At 35.9% G+C, this 19,724-nt stretch overlaps 1 protein-coding gene across 5 annotated transcripts in view; it reads right to left on the bottom strand.

Moving 5' to 3' along the window:
• Positions 1–19,292, bottom strand: part of TBC1D32 (TBC1 domain family member 32) — a 76,149-nt gene extending 56,857 nt beyond the window's left edge. For 2 of the 5 annotated variants that reach the window (XM_033054752.1, XM_033054755.2), the window contains exons 1-17: positions 19,227–19,292; positions 16,823–16,977; positions 13,306–13,467; positions 11,942–12,119; positions 11,226–11,297; positions 9,943–10,068; positions 9,016–9,094; positions 8,756–8,856; positions 8,609–8,670; positions 7,978–8,122; positions 7,240–7,299; positions 5,335–5,434; positions 4,937–5,074; positions 3,445–3,537; positions 3,051–3,193; positions 2,268–2,392; positions 1,151–1,352 (exon numbers count right to left, since the gene is read on the bottom strand). In XM_033054752.1, coding sequence (XP_032910643.1) covers positions 1,151–1,352; positions 2,268–2,392; positions 3,051–3,193; positions 3,445–3,537; positions 4,937–5,074; positions 5,335–5,434; positions 7,240–7,299; positions 7,978–8,122; positions 8,609–8,670; positions 8,756–8,856; positions 9,016–9,094; positions 9,943–10,068; positions 11,226–11,297; positions 11,942–12,119; positions 13,306–13,467; positions 16,823–16,977; positions 19,227–19,292 — 2,007 coding nt within the window. The other 3 variants (XM_033054753.2, XM_033054754.2, XM_033054757.1) reach the window with 3 other exon arrangements.
• Positions 19,293–19,724: the final 432 nt, after the last annotated feature.

Here is a 19,724-nt window from a genome sequence, read left to right as displayed (position 1 = left end):
CCTCAGGCTCTGCTGGGAGATGCCAAACAAGAGGGCAAGAGGCAATGGGCAGAAACTGATGCACAAAAAGCTCCACCTGAAAATGAGGAAGTACTTCTTTACTGTGCAGGTGGCTAAGCACTGGAATAGGTTGCCCAGAGAGGTTGCGCAGACTCCCCTGTTGGAGATACTCAAGAACCCTCTAGACACCATCCTGCGCCATGCGCTATAGGATTACCCTGCTTAAGCAAGGAGGTTGGACCAGTTGACCCACTGTGGTCCCTTCCCATCTTACCCATTCTCTGATTCTGTGATAACAGAAAGAAAAATGCACAGAACTGTTGGATCCAAGCTCTTTCTTTCATGTAGAAATCCAACTGAAGTTGTAGTACAGAGTCTAAACTTCATAACAAATCCATGTACACAGGTAAGACAAAAACTCCTGCCTGGTACTTCCCACTATGGTCTCTTGAGAATACAGTAATTTCATGACCACAAGGCGCACCAGACTATAAAGCGCACCCCCCGGGAGTCGGTAAATTTCGTAACTTTGTAGATCATATAAGGTGCACTTTTTTTTTGCTGCGAAGATCCATGTTGCATGCAACAAAGTAACTAATTAGTAATGGAATCCCACGATCATGGAGTCTACTGGCATGTGCTCTAATTGGAAACATTTTAACAGATTGGCATAATCCTTAAACGCAGCCCCAAGTACCCTCCTCCGGCTGGCGAGGCGGGGCTCGCAGCTGCCGCGGTTCAGGGCGGCCACGGTTCACACCTCGGGGTTGCTGCAGTTCAGGGCGGCTCGGGACCGTCCGCGGCTCAGGGCGGCATGGCGCTGCCTGTTCCCTCTCTCCCTGTGCGGCTGCCGCTGGTCGGGGGCTGGGTGGTCCCTCTCAGCCTGCGCAGCCAGCAGGGGCTGGAACCAGGGGCTGGGTGGTGCCTCTCAGGTCTATTAATGTATCAAGAGCCCCTGTTTTAATCTTACACATAAAAGTCTCAAACTTCTGCTAGCTCACATTCATTAGGAAAATTTCCAAGTAGCAAATTTTTACAACATCTTTAAGTACTATTTAACTGCTTCAAAAAAGTTAACTTGTAAGAACAACCATTACACAAGCTGAACCTCTCACAGTAAGATTTTTCCCAATGCAAAAGCAAGATTTACCTTTCTCCAGGCCTCTGCAATAGATTCATGCAAGTCATAAGGAATTAGCATCTGTAGGCCTTCACAAGTTCTGTACATTTGACGGCATACAAAAATGAAAGCTCCTTTAATATCTGGCATAAGCTCTGATCCAGATAAAAGAGAAATGTTGTCATGAAGAAGCTTCTTTGTGAACTGAACAAGTACATGAGCAGCTGTAGGACTGGAAATAAAATAATACATTTAAAATTTTGTTTTATAGTCAGCCTTGAAACAAATCCTCTGACTAAATATATTTATATTTTTTAGGGGAAAATAAACTATGGAAAGAGATTATGACCCACTATGGAGGGACAAACTATACTGTAACTTGTAACATCAGTCAGAAGAAATAAACAGCCAGTGATATCACTTCGGCAAATAGTTGTATACAATGCAAAAATACATCCATTACCTTCCCCACAGCCCACAGGACCATGAACTACACAGATTCCATGTTTTATAGGAGTCCAGTTGGGAAGACAATTCTGAGATTCCTCCATTTAGAAGACATACATTCCAAACAAACATTTTCATGACCTATTTTCAAGGCTTATCTCTGCTGTTACAAGTTTTAGAATCAGCTAATTACATTCCACCCACAGGAACACACTGATCCAAAGCCAAGTACAGTGTTACACATGGCAGCTTCTTATACAAGATTTGTCTCTACTAGATGTATTGAAATGTGAATACTACAATAAATCTATTCTTTCAATAAATTTGTTTGGTTTTAATACTTATTCTAAAAACAAAGACAATTGAAGAGAGGCCTTTGGTCTGAAAATTAACACTACAAATATAATGGAACTATATTCAAAGAAAGGAAAGCACTCACATGAATTAGAAAAAGAAGAAAAACATTAAAATCTCCCTTCTGAGTATTTCTTTACATTGTCATTTCACCTGGTTCTAACATAAATATCTCCCTTATACATTCTATAAAACATTTACTACTTTAATTTATAATTAGATATTTTACTCTAACAAAAGCAAAATATGCCACGTTATAGATAAATGAAAGATGAGCAAATGAGTCTCATAAGAACAATGTAATTCATTGAACTGCTCACTAATGCCATCCATTAAAGACTCTTACGTGTCTTTAGAATTTTTTTCATTTTCTCCATAAAGAAGAAGGGAAAGACCATCTTCAGAAGCAGCAATCCTTGCCAAAATATCAGCTACATCAAGTAAAGTGGTTTCAAGACAGTTTATATACACCTATTTGGAAGAGGGAAAAAAAAAAGGAAGTTTTAAATTCAATGCTTTTGTGAAAGCTGTTTTTTCAAATCAGTCTTAGGTATGCAGAACCTGAAGGTCACCTTTCTGATGATTTCTTAATGTCTTAAACACAGTAAGTTAACACCCCATGTTCAAATGTCATCACTCAGAAATCTTCATTACAACGGGCAGTAATTCCCAATATTTTAATAATCTTTATAGAAATGTTTACCAAAAAAAAAAGGTAAAAAACCCCTTTTTATCAATCCAGAAAATAGCAGCTTCCCATGGAGAGTTATATATTTTACTTAACACTAGTTATTGAGAACACCTAACTTACAAGTTTCCAACAGAATTTAAAAATAGAAGTATAAGAATATCCAAAAGACCTCAGAAAAAGCCAAAACCAATGAAAAAATTTAAGCAGTGTTTTTTTCCCAAAGAAACAGTCCCACTACAGCAAAATTTTTGCTATTATTCACAAGATTTCCATGTCAAACCAATCACAGCAATAGACTAAACCATTCAATGCCAGTTAATGTATAAAATACCAAAGAAAATATCACACTATGTGAGTAAATGAATCTTCTACATAGAAAATATAGAAAAAGTATCATATTCAATACATGCAAAAATTATTTGGACAATATTTACAAACCTCTGTGCCACTCAGCAAACTTTGAACAGGATGAAGCAGGGCATCTATCACTGCATCTGTATATAAACATTCAGCAGCACATCCGGTTTGATCACAAATAACTTGCAGAATCTCCATAACAAGACTTTCTGGAGAATAATTGTCTGGTGAACACAAGAAATATTTATTTATATTTTAACTTACACAAATATCCCTATAGACTTATGTAGTTGCTTCTGAACTATTAATTTTGTTAAGTACTGATTCAACATAGAGGGAGGAAGAAAGGGTAAGGGTGGGTGGAAGGGAAAAGAAAAACTGCACTAACAGTCCCAAATTAAAAATTGCAAAAGAAGTTATCATATGTCTCATTAAACCTAAATATATTAGCATATAAGGAAAAGAAAGCATTTACCTGTATCTGCTACCAAAGCAGTCTTTGGGTAACTTGGAGAATAATAAATAAGTTGAGCAAATAACACCAACACATCAGTTATGGATACACTATCTAGTTAAAAAAAAAAAGAAAAGGAAAGTACTTTGTGAATTAAAGACTGAGTATGATTTTCTAAATAAAAAAAATTGATTTTGTAAATATATGTAAAGAATGCTTTGCTGTATAGAGAACATCAGTTAGGTACAAATGATAAAGATAAGGACATACATGTCCTTGGGACTCTACTAAGGTGCTTCATGATCAACTTATAAGACTTGATCTTGCTCTGAATTTAGTCAATTGGAATTTTTCAATGTCCTTCACTGCAACAAATGGCAGCCAACATCTGAAAATACTGAATACACATGGCTGCAGAAAAAAACTATTACCTTACTATTAGATTAAGTAAAACAACAGGGAAAACGCTTTCTCAGGTCTGAAACAAAAACAACAAATGTAGCTAAATGCAAGACAGGAACAATTGCTCCAAGTTTAAAGTAATTATGTTAATAAATCAGCCAATTTGTGAGGAAAGAGTTGCCATCTATGAAGCCGAGAAAGATACTGTTAAGAAGAGAAATGGCAAGGTTGTTACATTTTACAGGAAAGAAAAAAGCAACCACCATCCCTGGATCTCTGCTGGACACGTGTTACACCCTAATGGTAATGTAAAGGTAATGCATAAACAGCAAAAGCGCTTTATGAATAGGTGTTTCTTACTCACAGCTGCTCTACACTGCATCTATCAAGTCTTTATCCTCTAACCAGAGGAACAAAAGAAAAGTCACTGAACTAGTATCCAGTAATGTTTGAAATTCTACATTGAACTAATAGAGACACTAAAGCAATGAAATGCTACAATTGCCCTCACACACTTCTGTTTGCCAATCCTGCACCATGTAGATTTCTCTGGCTGTCCCACAAGAGCTTTTCCATCTCATATCTGGTGTCCCTATTAACACCTCTGCTCCACAGGCACAGAATTTTTCTTCTAGTTTTATATTATCTTAATTAACAGATTAAACTCAAGTGTACTTGTTTTCAATTTGCAATTAGCTTGAAATACTGATTTTTCTTTCACACCTGAAGAACAGTTTTTCCCTGGACATGTCTCTCTTCCAACCAATTATATCAAATGGTTTGACAGAAGCTATTACTCACACCTAGAAAAAATGAATCACTTACACACTGATCCAACTGTCCTTCAACATGAAATTTACATATTAAAAGTAAAACACATCAGTAATCCCTTCAACCACAACCCTCAAAGAATAAAAAACTGTGTGTAGATGCTCATATATGTATATGTATATATACACACATCACCTTTATGAAAGTTTCCAGGCCCAGAATTGGTGAACAAAGTATTGTACTTCAATGTCCACAATATTGCAGTGAAAATATAGAAATATGTATCAAGAATGGATACAGTTTTTCTCAATAGGTTCCATTTTCCTCAGCTCACCCCCACCTTTTTTATTTTTCAGCTGTACTGGAAAGAGATTCTGGCCTTGCTTATAGATCAACAATCTTCCTAAGAGGCACAATGAATGAACAAAATAGATGTACTGCAACTCTGGTCCAGTGTAAAAAAAATTCTGCATATCACCTGTAACAATAAAGCAAAAAGAATTAGAACTTTGCTCCTGTAGTTCACTTTACAATACCTAACTACTTTCTGCAACACAAGCATTTTGTATATAAAGACAGCTTAAGTAATTAACCACTGCAATTAGTTTTCTTTTAAAAGACAGTCACGCAACATTTGGGGAAGAAATAGAATAGATAGAATGTCTTCCTCTGCATGCTTGAAAATACATAGAATGTGGACACATGCACATATAATGTGAGACATGCAAAGATACTCACTATAGTAGTGCTGGGAAAAGTCACCGACTTTGGAATTTTTATTAACTGCTGCCTTGCAAAATTCAACATAATCAAGACAATGCTGGACTGCTGCATTAATCTGTGAAATAAAGCACAACTTAATAAAGTACAAGATATTTCACAATTTCACAGAATTCACAAAATTCTCACTCTCTCTTGTATCCAAGTACTGTCCTTTAACACAATAACTTAAATATTCACTTCACTTCAATGACTTCATTTCCCAGTGCTTCGGATGGATTAACCAAAAGGAGGCAAAATTTTGCAAGGATAATAAAATATATCACCATCATTACTACATTATCACACAACTAGCTCTATACACATAAAGACAGTCTATGAAAAAGAGTACAGAGAATGTGTTTTGAGAACTCAATAGCAATCTGTGAATGCCCTATTGTCATTATGGTGGAAGATTTTTAGTTTCCAGATGTGAAAAACTTTGTCTTGAATACACTTTCTAAACTGTAGGTTTGGCTGCCAGGTGCTGTCAGTGCTATTACTGTTCTTGGTGGTATATCATTGTCATAGCACTATAATCTAATCAAGATATATAAAAGGTTAAAAATTATAAGCGTGGTTGTAGCAAGGAAACCCAAAGCACCTTGTACTGATTTTAGCTGGGATAGAGTTAATTGTTTCTATTCTTTTCTTATGATCTGAGAAACACAGTTAGATTTATTACAGTTCAGAGCTGCCAAGATTTATTCACAAGTGTAAATATACAGGCCTACACAATAAAAAAAACAAAAACAACCTTAATCAGATGTTTACCCTGTGCTTATAAATTAGATTGGACTACTCTGCTGATGGACTTTCTATCATAAACTCTTTGTTGCATGGATTATGCTTTATTCTATGGCCTGTTCTGTGCACACAGACAGAAAAGCTCTCTTATAGTTTTCTGTGTCCTTTTCTCCATCTTAAGGTTTTATCAGTCCCATATATTTTACATTTGATTTCATTTGTATGACAAGATTTTATAAAACATAGCCAAGTCCTGTTTATATGAATGGATCTCATATATATAGTGATCTTATTAGAAACAATGAAAATTCCACCCCAGTAAAGAGATATGCCCATACAAAATATATGATAGGACTAACAACTATATTACTAAATATATTTTCCCAGTTTGATTTTTCTTGCTGACTTTGAACCCTTAATGCTTCAGAGAAGCAGTTTTTTTAGCCTGTTTTCATCAAAAATCCAAATTTAGTAGAGTGTATTTATGGTATTTATCATGCACCATTTGTGATTTTTATGCTTCTTTGGAAATAATTCTAAATATGAATGAAGCATAAGAAATTAATAAATTATAATCCTAAGTAAACACCTGCAATAGAATATCCAAAATCCCCTTACTCAGATCTGGCTGTATGCGCTTCTTTGCATTTATCAATGACACTTTTAAGCTAAGAAAAATTGAAAAACAATTTAAAAATCCAAAAGGCTTATTCAGCTGAAGAACATGAAGCAGCTCCAAAAAAAAAAAAAAAACCAAAGAAGAGAGTTAAAACCACTATGTGCATAAAAACACTAAGTTGCATGTAAACTTGCCTCAGAAATTCATAGAATTGTAGATGAAAGGGACCTTAAAGATCATCTAGCTCCAAACAATGCAATGGGCAGGGGCACCTTGCACCCCCATCCAACCTGGTCTTGAACACTTTCAGGCTTCTAGGGAAGAGGCATCCACAACTTATCTAGGCAATCTTTTCCAATGTCTCATCACCCTCACAGAAAAAGAAGTTCTTCCTAATATCTGTTCTAAATCTACCCTCTTTCAGTTTCAAGCCATTACCCTGTGTTCCATAAATAAATTTTATTTACAGACTATTATTGAATATATAATCAATAAAGTATATTAATAGAAATACTTACCAAGGATTTATATTTCCTTTCCAGAAGCCTAAATACCACTCTTCTGCTATAATATGCATGCTTGAATGACAAAGAAGATGTAATGTCAAGTGCAAAGAAATGTTCTGGTTTTTAACTAAAAAGTAGAAATTATCTCTGATTCTGTTCTAATAGGGATCTCATGTACAGTACATACTCAATGCACTGAACTCCAGTTCAATAAACCAGTATTATACTCAACGGAAACTTTTGTTTGCAGTACATCAATGACATAAAAACCCTTACGTCATTAGAAAAAAAGTGTAGTAGAACATTTAGTTAAAACAGAAAATCAGTAAGTAGACTGAAATGCTGAACTATGCATTTTGAAATTGCCAAGTAAATCCTAAATTGTAAGTTTATATATGGTAGGCTGGAAAAAGCTCTGATATCCACTGAAGTTAGCAAGTTGTGTGTAGTGTGTAATATACAACTGTTCTTTCATGCTCATCACTTCTTCCACAAAATACTTGCATCTTTTAATGGTTGTCAGTCAATTCTACCAAAGAGAGTGAAGACACAAAGCAGAGAAAAAAAGTAACTGAACAGAAATTGAGATGTAGAGTACTGAAAAGCAGTGGACAGAAAAAACGCCTGCACTTCCTTAATCTAGATTGCTATAGGACACAATAGGTCTGTGATGTCAGAACTGCAACCTTTCAAAATTAATGCCTGACATGAACAAGTTATGTGTTTTTGGGTTGTGGGTTATTTGCTTACCGTCCACTTCTTAAACCACACTGCTTTTATATCTAGCAGAGCCAAGAAGTGCACTGGACTCAAGATATCTGGAGAGGCAGGATGATTAGGCTTGTGTTTTAATGACAAAAGTGACAAGGTACTCTCCACTACTTCTTCCATGTACCTTATGACACAAATGGGAAAAAATGGATGGAAAACAAAAAAATCACTGAAGTCCGTCAACCAGTAGCACTCAAGAACAAACTTATCATAAAACCTTTAGATAAATCATAAATACCAACAGCATTATTTTTAGCTTGATCTTGTATGGGTATTAATTATTTGTAATATTGCAAATAAAACTAATATGCCTCTACATTGTCCTAAGTTATTACACCTTTTAAGTGCTGAATATTACACTTGCTACACTTGCATTCAAATTATTTTTTGTTCAAAATTACTTAGAACACTCCAAAAGCAGCTTAATATGCTTATTCCTCTGCAAATACCCCATTTTACTTTCCCCACCCTCTACTTTTATTTCCCCCGTTGTCACTGACCAGCCACTGTGCATCCTATGATCAAGCCTTTGCTAAAATTGCATACATCTCATTTTATGTGAATAACTATTAAATTAAGAAACAGTTACGGAGTTTTGAAGGTGACATACTTTTCTGGATGTCGAATCCAGGAAGATGGTGCTTCCTTTTGGTACTCATTTAAAAGGCGGACCTGAAAACATAATTATTAAAATTAAAAACAATTAATGCACAATGTTTCAGTACTGATAGAAAAGGTACAAAAGGTTCATTTATACCTTTTTAAGTAAACGATTTACATCTGAGTTAGATACATCCAGACCAGCTGAAATATGAAGAGAATATTCTCCAGAAAGAAAGCACAACTCCAAGTGTCTTGCTAAAAAAAAAAAAAATGAGAAACCCAATAACAAAAAAACACTTGACCTCCATGACAACCATGAAAAACCACACATTCTTATACAGTCTTCATTACAAAATTTAACTTTTCAAAAAGTACATGACCCATGAAGTTTGAAATGTAATTAAATGTACATACCTAAACTTGTATAGACTTCTTTTGCCATATTAAATGGAGAAGAAGAAAAGGTTTTCGCATAGAACCTAAGAATTTTCTCCTAAGGGTGAAAAAAGCAAGAAGTGTATTAAATAGTCATTAACTGTGTATTATAATTCCAAAATAATTAATATATCATTATTCTTAGTATTACATTATTCATCTGAACATCTGTGCAGATGTTAAGCACTTTTTACAAAAATATAGTTTATGATCACAGAAATCTCCATTTCAAAGGAAATTTTATTCAACTACTCAAACTACAGCACCAATGAAAAGCCTCACTGAGTTATAAAGTAAACCAAGGAACATTACTTTTCTATTAAGAATCAGTGACTTGCAATTATCACTGATTTAAAAGAAATTTCTCAGGTGAAAGAGAAATATGTGATAGCAGCTGGGGCAACTTTCCTATTTATTTGGTAATCACTTTCAACTCTGAAGAAGCAAAGAAGTTTAACTGACATAATAAATAATCTAAAAGCCATTTAAGCAGCTGTCATTCCTTTTCCTCATCACAGCCTGTGTAATATTACTATGTATCATTTTCTCATCATCATGGAGCATAAACTTGACTTGAGCATGAAATATTAACATGACCTATTTTACAGAGCAGTTTTGTCCATTTTTTTACATGCATTTTAGCTAAAAGAAATTCAAATGTCTTCACAGAAATGCAGATTAGCACTTTGGTGTCTAAAAATCCCTTTGAAAGCTTGTTGCAGTCCTTTAAACCAAAATTTACTGGAATCCTCGATTTGTCACTTCAAAAAATAGTTCATGTGATTCACACACAAATAATAAAATGCCTTGAACCCTGCTAGACTACTTATATGTGTAACTTCTTACACCTCTTTGGTAGTCCTTTCTTTGGATACAAATCTTATTAGATACAAAACATTCCCTTACACTGAATGTTGCATCAGGATCTGCCAGAGAGATCGTCAGATGCTTACGCAAACTTGGCCAACTCTCAGAACTCAGGATATCAGAGGCAGGGGCCAAGCACAGCGTCTGCAAAGCTTCTCGGCGAACCTGGAGCAGTCAAAAAGATAAACACCAAAAATCCATTCACAGTAACCTCTGAAATATGCAATTTACAAGTCAGAGGGTGGGAGGATGGACAGGAAGGAACAGAACCTGGCTGCAGAACAGATAAGGAATAACAAATACTTATCTTCTGCTATATTTTTTATGGCTATTTAGACAAAACACTACATCACAGTGGGGAAAATGCGTGCATTCAAACAAATACTAAAACCATTTTAAATGGGTTTTCACTTTCACTACTGGATGCAAGGTTTATTTTCTACTTTCTGCCCGTAATCAAGTATTTTGCTATTGGGGAATATAGCTCTAAAGCTCTCAGCTAGGAGAAGCAGACACAGTTATTAGAAATTGTGTTAGACTGCTGAATTTTCATCAGCATTCTAAATAATTTCAAGTAACTCATTTTTGTTCAAATTTATAGACAACTGTTATCCCTAGCAATTTATTTCATCTTACTGAAAGAAACTGTAGGACATTTTAATAACATTTAGTAGCATCAGACTTTTTGCCTGTTTTTCTAATAAAACTCCATCACAATGTACCAGCTCCTACCTACCATGCCTTTTTCAACTACCAGACAAGTCCCAACAAGTGTTATCGAGACAGCACAAACTGGTACTTCTCCAAGATTCAAAAATACCAACAGCTGGTGCTGATTGTTGGTTAGACAGACAACTTAGTACTGCCACTGACATGACAGCAAACCTAACTTGGATTTCTATTTTCCATTTGGCAACAGTTTTCTGGCAAATCAGCATGCATCTCTCTCTTCTGACAGGACTAACTCAAAGGACAACACAGAAGTTATCAAGAAGAGCAAGGAGCACGTATACAGGACAAATAATGTTCAGTAACTTTATTTATCATGGAACAACTTCTTAAAACTGAAAATGCCAATCTATAGCACACAGATCTCCAAAACAAAATAGATACTTGCTGCAACACTAGTTTTTGAACCAGATTGTTACAAACAACGAAATACTGCACTGCAAAGTAGTTCCTGCACCGAAGGTAAGATAGATGAATCAACAAAGACAAGTTTCCATTAGGTACACAGGAACTCTTATGCACAGATAGGTTGCTCTCCAATATGCCATAAGCATTCATTTGTATTAATATTTCATTTCTCCTTTTAAACTTACTTCCTTGGGCTGACTAGGGTCAAGCCTTTCCACAAGCAGCTGCAATTGCTCCTGATTCATGAATGCATAGCTCTGTAATACACATTATAAAATGATCATCAGTATATTTCATTAAACTGAACAGCAGAAGATTAAAATCATCAGTCTTTCTGATACCTAATTCACTTTTAATAATTAGGACTTCAACATTTATACTAATTTTATTATAAAGCAAACATTCCAAATGTTTCCTCCTGTTTACCCAAGGTTAAACTTAAGATAATGAAACCACTATATCACATATATCACACATATAAATCACATATTTTGTTTGCTTTACTTCAAAGTTTTCTATATCTTAAAAAAATCCCTTATAATAATTTATTCAGGAAGAAATGTGGCATAGAACAGTAGTCTGGAAATGAATTGCTCATTTTTTGGCTTCTAAAGTAAAATCACAGAAGTTAAATGATGTACTGATTCTAGTTTTCTATACCATATTGGACAGGTACTTTGGAGTATATGGACATCGTATTGATCACATTTAATATATGATGCCTAATGTAGTTAGTATAAGCTTAGTACTTAAAATTGAAAGAAAAGCAAATAATTTTGATTTAAGATATAACAAAGACGGGAAAAAATTTATCTTTCTCTAGGGCAACTCCACTGACAAAAATTCAACAATTTTGCAGCATCATGCTTATTTCATAACATAGAAAGAAAGTCCATTGTACTTGGTTGAAGGAGGAGTCACTGTCAGAACAGTTGTCTGTGTAATAGCCACTCTGAAGTTCTTTCTTCGCTTTACTAGCCAGCTCCTTATCGTGCATCCGATCTTCTTCAAACTTGTTAATCAAAGATTCTACCACAACCATCATGACATTCTTCAAGGCATGCATCATTTCTCTGTATCTTCAAAGTAAAGATGATTTTAATATAAAAGAACACAAAAATCACTATGTAAAAAAAAAAAAAAAAACGGAAACTGCTACATCATGAGTAACTGAAAATGACATAATGCAAATTGGAACTGAACTCACTGAATTTACAGAAATTAATGAATACCAAACCCTAATCCAAACTGAGCAAGGAAACATGTATGTACCTTACATGTTTCAGCTAATGATATTTTAAAACTATAAAAACCATTTTTTCCCTTCCAGAACCATTCAAAGAAACACTACTATCATAATTCTATTTTGGGATGTTCTTAAGAAAGAGCAACATGAACCCACCAAAAAGGAGGATCTGTGCCTGAGAAAACAAGCCAGTTCTAATCCTTGTTACTGTTTGTTTCTTGTAGTTCAACACCCAATTTTTCTTTCACAATAAACCTTGAGTAGAACCAGTAGAAATGAACACAACATTCTAATTCAAGATCTTGAGTACAGGTCATGTACACAAAATAATTTTCTTTCAACAAAACCAGGCTTTTTCGAATTTCCATAAATTGAAAAATAATATCCACAGGGAAGCAATTCAAAATAAAAAATGCTTCAGAAAAGCATCCTATTGTAAAAAGCTGATATTTTATTTCAATTTTTACTTTAATGCTACAATTATTTATTTTACATAAAAATTAAAAAAGACACAAATATGCAAATTATCATACATACAAATTATCATATTGTGTTTTAATATCCTCCTACACGTCAAATTTATAATTTAACTTAATAAGATACATATTTATTTCACTGGAGTTTCTTCTACCAATTTTAAATAGCACAAACCCTGAGGTCCTCATCCTTGAAATACAATTATACAAACACCATAATCTGAAAAATGGTCATCCCAACATCTATTTTCCTATTTCTTATTTTGCAACACATAAAAATGACCACTGATGCTAAAATCCTAAATACCTCAAAAATTTCACATATTTGATACCTATCTTTTTTATGCAATTATTCACAATTCCAGGGTGAGACAAAGTATAACAAATTGCAACGCAGGGTGGCAATATCTGAATTTCTTGGCACTAACTTTGGTTACAGGTTCAGAATTGTTATTGGTTCATATCTTATTTTTACAGAACATGTTATGGAAAAGTGAAAGTAAGACCTAAGACAAAGAAGAAATAGAAATATTAATTACTCACTCTTTTGATTCACGGGCCTTCTTAGTAAGATGTTGGACAAGTGTGTCATAGCCAGATATTTCACCCTGATTTTGAGCAGAGGTACATTTTTCTGTTTCTTCTTCAATCACAGGTCCCACAGTATTTTTTATGTATTGTCTAAGGTATTTCACAAACTCATAGCTGCAAAAAATACACAAAATTAAAATGTAATATCTCCTTGAATTCACCATGAAACATTTTCAACATTATATCAACAACCACTATCTTCTCTCCCAGTAGATCTGCTACCCTGAGATAAGAGTTTATGACTTGCATAGAAATAAATGTCAGGAGCATAAAATAACACATTAGTTTGATTTTCTTCAATATGGTCATTATTAGCATATTGTAGGAAGAAATAATACCAAACAGAAGAAACAAAATCAATAGTTAGTTTACCAAATAGCACAATTTCACTTTGTGCTTCTTCTAAAAATAAAAATCCACTCAGACAGAAGGTTAAGGTTTTGTAGACAAAAAACAAAGAGTATCAAGAAATTTCAAATTTCGAAAGAATTATTCCTTGTAGCACTCTGAACATGTCTCAGAGTAAAAACTGTCTAAGACTGTCTTAGAGTATAAACTGTCTGGTTATGTATGTACTTATTTATTATGCATTATACATACAAAATTAGAAGATACACAAAAGACAGTTTACAAATTAGAGCATATGAGAACACCTACGGCCTATGAAATTCTGTGTGTCATGACAATACACAGATCTCAGTCAAACTGACAAAACCTGTCTCTGATTACACAAACACATCATATTCACCACTTCGCAGTCTTATGATCAGATACCCACAAACACTTGCTAAAAGAATAGAATAATCAGAGGGAGATCTCAAACTAAAGACTCTCCCTGGGTCCTTCAACTTTATATTAGCTATAGAAATTGCTAAAGAGTACTGCTCAGAATAAATCAACTTTTCTTTTTGGCTAGTTTTGTGATTTGCATAAAGGGCAAGGCAAACAGAAACACACAAAAAAGTAATCATATAGTAATAGTAGATTCATAATTTTATTTTCATTTTATCAAAAGTAGATGTGCAACTTCTCCATGTTAACTTGTATTAAAAAAACCCAAAAACAAACAACAAAGCACACAAAATTGAATCATGATAGATACTTCCTCGCTGGATTTCCTACCTCAGGTTCTATCAGGTATGTCAGTATTTTTCTTTTCCCCTACCTTTCCATTCTTGTTCTCATTGAAAGTAACAGAAATACATCTCAAGAAAGACGCAAAACATGTTTACTTCTGTTTTCATTTGTGAAATTGCACACAACTCTACACTGCATGAAAGTTTTCATGAAACTTGTCTCCCCTAAGGGCAAAACTTCAGAGTATCTGTTTTTGCAGATACTGCAATATGCAGTTTCTGAAATATACAGTAACCACATCACAATTCACATCACCACTATTATGTCTGAAGTTGTAGTCTTCATCTTCTGCATTATTCTTCCACCTCAGACGTGTTTTGTTACAATTATATGTTTCAGCAATGACAGTACTACTTCTTCCCAATCAGAAATAATTCAGACTGATCTGGAAGGATTTACAAAGGAATCACACTTGGGGGGGTTCTTAAAAATACCTCTAATGTAACAGAAAACAAGCTACTTATATAGTTTTAAATTCTGATGTCTGCTACTTCAGAGAAGTTTTGTACTTGGTTCCATTTTCTATTTTATTAGCATTCTGAGGATCCTGCATTTTTGTCTTTTCTATATCAAAGTGGTAACGAAGGATGAAGTAAAGCCTCAAAATCGGGTAGAATTACTGCATGAAATACCATGAGGCAGAAACAGTACTGCTCAAAATGCTGAGCTGAACTAGAGCACTGGATAGTCCAAAGCACACAGTACTAATAACAGAGCTTGCAATCTGGATGGATAGGTTAAGGAGACAGTTTCTTAACAGCCTCATTTATAAATGACCATATGACCTCTGACTTTCCAGGACAACCAGTCTGCACTGCTACGGGTCACAAACAAGACAAGAGTACCTCCAGAAATATTGCAGCACCAGACAGCAATCCTCATGTTCTAAACGTAAAGATCATTTGATTTTCCATTAAATGTAAATCAAAACTGTTCTCATGAAAAGAAAGTATCTTTATAATCACCAATTTTCTAACATACAAGATGGATGTAGAGGTATCACTACTGCAAAAGGAAAAGCTATACAGGCATTGCTTCAACCACTTAGAGACTTCACTCTCTTCACCCTTGGTATTCTATTAGGTTCTCAGAGCAAAAATGACACAAATAATTTCAGAGATTTTTTTGTTTGAGTTTTATTGTACGTATCTTCTCTAAATATTTTTTCCTTTCAAAATTACATGTCTTTCAACTTTGACAGGTTCATAATCAAATTCTTTTACTCTCATGCTGTCACCCACCAACATTCTACTAAAAATTCACAAGAGTACAAGCAACAGTGTAATCCAACACAATTTGTAACAAAAACTAAAACTGAGCTAAAATACCTGTTAAACAATCTTCAGAACACATGCAAGCATCAAGACTTTAAAATTACAGTAAAATTTTAGATAAACCCTAATTCTATTTCACTTATTAAGTTTTACCTAACCATACCACTGACAAAGGAATGGCAATACCTAGGTAAATTTAAGAGAATGTAACTAGTGCCACTTCTGAAAAAACTGATCGAGAATCAGTTTTCTTAGAAGAAGCAAGGTCACAGAACTCTGTTTCTTATTAAAATGTCTTCAGGTAATTTCAGCCTGATACTCTCTTGGTTTGTGATAAAATGTGTACTAAAAATCTCCCAAGTAGTAAAAAAAATCAAGTTATAACATCATGGAAAGAGGAGCACGGGATATGGAAATCTAGATTGCATGTGAAGTCACACTGTTAAAACCTGATTTAACAGAAGTGTGATACAGATACATTTCTGTTTTACTTAAAAGAAATTAAAAGAATGATTAGAATAGATAGATGAGATAGACATGTTCAGTAACATAGGCCAGAGAGAACAATCAAAAATGGAAGCCAAGTGGCCCTCTGAAAAAGTACTCTATTTTGAAAAACAGGACTGTTGTCTAGCAGGTGTCAAATATATTCAGTCCTCAGTGACTACTTTTTCTAGCTCCTTTTCCCGTGTGCATTTAGTACATTATGTGTGCATGTGCATCAGAGCTTTGTAAATTCCTCTCTCACAAGCAGTTCATGAATTACTTTAGTACATTTGTACTAAATATACATGTACTAAAAGTACATGAATTTACTATAGTAAAAATTAATTAGCAAGAGTGGATTCGACCAAAAGCAAACTTAGAAAATGGCAACATTAATTTTATTCTTTAAATTAGTATCATCTGAGAGTTGATTAGTGACAGGAATATCTATATATGTATAAATACATACACATTTACAAAGCAATATAAAATGTAGACGTTTACCAAGAAGAGTACAGTTTAACATACACCAACTTCTTCAAAAGACTAAAAATAGCAAAAAATATTTTTACTTGTGAAAATTCTCATCCGTTTCCTCCAAATGCAAGAGAATTTCTTCTGCACATTCTACTGATGGGGCTCCAGTGATTTTTTCCTTCACACTCTGCAGCAACTGTCTAAGCATAGACTGTAATAAAGCTTCATCTTCACTTGTACAATGAGACATCTGTAGAAAACAAACAGAAGAATGAGAAACTCTCATAGTTTTGTTTTTATGCAAGATGCTAAGAAAAGCACAAATGCCTTAAACCGCTACTTTTTTACTGTTATCAACAGGATTTTCTATCAAAAGACACAATCACAGACAGGAAATATTTGATAGAGCTTATCTTCAGACAAACTGAAAACAAAACAATCAAATTGGTTTCACTAAAACTCCTGATATAGTAGCATAATATTCTCAAAGCAGATATTACATTAAGAAAAGCTTGAATATTCCCATTTGTACTTGCCCATGATAGAGGCACAGGACCACACAATAAGCTAAAAAATATAAAAGGGAGGGAAAGTTTAACAGATGCAATGACTGTAACCTGTCAAGAAAACTTTAAGAGTCTCTCATCTGCTTCTCATCCACTATTACTACCCAGTTCTGACTTTGGAATCCCTCTACTCAGAGCTGTTGCTGTGCCCATGACTGAAAGCGCTGTCAGCTTTTGCAAGGGCCAGAGAATTACCAGAACAGTTTAATTGCCCTGAGCTGATTAACAACAGTGACCTGAAAGAGTCCTGCCAAATTAAATGGAAACTGCTGAGAAAAACTGGGAGAAGAAGAAGTAGTGAGCAACTGGAAACATCTGTCAAGTCCAGAAGACAGATGTCAGCTAAATTTTCAAGAGCTGCAAAAAACAATTGCACAAGCTCATTTTTGATCTTGATTAATCAATGGCTTAAAAATCTTTATATGTCTTGGAAGACTTTCAAACCTCAGTGGTAGTTTTAGCTTATGTATTTCTAGCCTATTTAAGGAAAAATTACTCAGAGTTATTTGACTTCTTTGGATTAAAAAGATTCTCTAAGCACCTGTGAATAAGCAATACATACACATTTGGAGGAGACAATATAGTAAATTACTATTTACTATAGTAAATAATTTATTATTACAATTTAAACTATAAGTTTAAGAATCAAGTAGTATCAGCCAGGGGAAAAACAAAAAAAAAACCAAAACAAAACAAAAAAAAAAAAAAAAACCCAAGCAACATTTTGCACCACCTGGAAAAGTTCTCTTTTATGCAAGGTAATAGTTCATCAAGGTAGCACTTTTCTGTGCTAAGTAGCACAGCTGCTGAATATTTTACTTTGATCTATCATTTTTCAATATTAACTCAATCATCTCACCAGAAATTTCATCAAACTAAAATCAGAGCAAGCAAACAAAATGCCCCAAATCCCTTGCAATAATCTTAACTCACTGATTTGCAGCCTTCTTTTTCTTATAGAATCTCAAGATACTTAATCAAAGTCAATGCACTTCTAGGTCTATATAAACATCAGACAATATCCTAATCCTCTGGGGGAAAAAAAAAAAACCAAACTACCAAGTATTTTGGTATTACTAGAAGTGCAAGGTATCCAGATACTAGCTGGCTGTCAGTGCAAAGCCCCGCTCAGGTTATTCATAGAGGGAAATCATGACAATATTGCAGCTTCACCTCCAGCTCGCCTTGAAAAGTCTTACCTGACTTATGTAATCATTAACAAAGATACATATCTTACATTTCATTTGTAAAGGTTTGTGGTTTGGTGTGCTTGGTTTTTTGGTGGTTGTTGCTTTAGGGGTTATTTCCCAGCAGGCATATCCCCCATTCAGTTTCCGGACATTTAAATGGTCGTTTTCTCCCTAAATTACAACTTTACCCAAAGCCCAGTTTGGGCAGTCTTTTCAAGGTCCCGGTACTAGCTCAAATGCAAATTCTGTCCCATAACTCAGGCAACCATTCAGAAGCGGCCTGTTGTCGCCAGGATTTATCCTAACACAAGCGCTGCCTGGGCAAGGAGGCAATTTTAGCAACAAACCGAGGGGAGCAGCTCCCAGAATGTGAGCAGAGCGAGAACCCCTGCCCCTTCTGGCGCTTTACCGCCCGTCCTTCGGCTGCGAACCACCGCTGGGCAGCAAGCAGGATTCCCGGGACAACTCCGGCACGAGGAGAGCAGCCGCTCTCTTCCCAAGCGTCGGGACAGGCTACGCCTGCCCAGTGCCTCGCTCAGCTACCGCTGACAGCGAGGGCGAGCTCTGCCCGGGCACCTCGGATGCGCTCGCCCCACTCACCCGCTCGGCTCCGCCACGCGCCCCCGCCCCAGGAGCCCCGCGTTCCCCGTCCCGCCCAGCCCCAAGGTGGCTCCTTCCCCGCGTTCCCCGTCCCGCCCAGCCCCACAGCAGCTCCCTGCCCGCGGCCCTTGGCCGGGATTCACCTTGGGCGGCCGCGGCCCTTGGCAACCGCGGCGCCGCCGCCGAGTCTCGCCGGGCCCTGGAAGCATCGCGAGAGGCCGCGTGGGCCGCGCGCGCCGCGCCCGCGGGATGGCGGTGTCACGGTGCCGGCCGCCGTGAGGGCTCCGGGCGGGGCCGCTCCGCGGGCACCGGGGCGGGCTCGCCGGTGCGGGCAGCCCCAGCAGAGCTTCGGAACACCCAGCGCTCCCTGGCTTCGGGCTCCCCTCTGTTCAGCCCGAGTTGCTGGCCCGCAGGTTTCCCAAAGAAATACGGTCATGCAGGGGAGCAGGCTGTTTCAGTAAATAAAATAGTGAAAGGCAAGGTTTTCAGTCCTCTTTAACTCTCCATTCCCTCCTGCGATGAAGGAAATGTTACCAAAATATCAAGTAGCGTTTTTTCTCTCCGACAAATAAATGCATAACACAAAACCAGCAAAAGCAGTTTGGCATGAAATAACTTCTATTAGGTCAGCTATAATAAAC

This window comes from Catharus ustulatus, chromosome 3 (genome assembly GCF_009819885.2).
Source record: "Catharus ustulatus isolate bCatUst1 chromosome 3, bCatUst1.pri.v2, whole genome shotgun sequence".
Lineage (NCBI taxonomy): Eukaryota > Metazoa > Chordata > Aves > Passeriformes > Turdidae > Catharus > Catharus ustulatus.
Note: the sequence above shows the minus strand (reverse complement) of the source record. Positions and strands in the feature narration are given on the sequence as shown.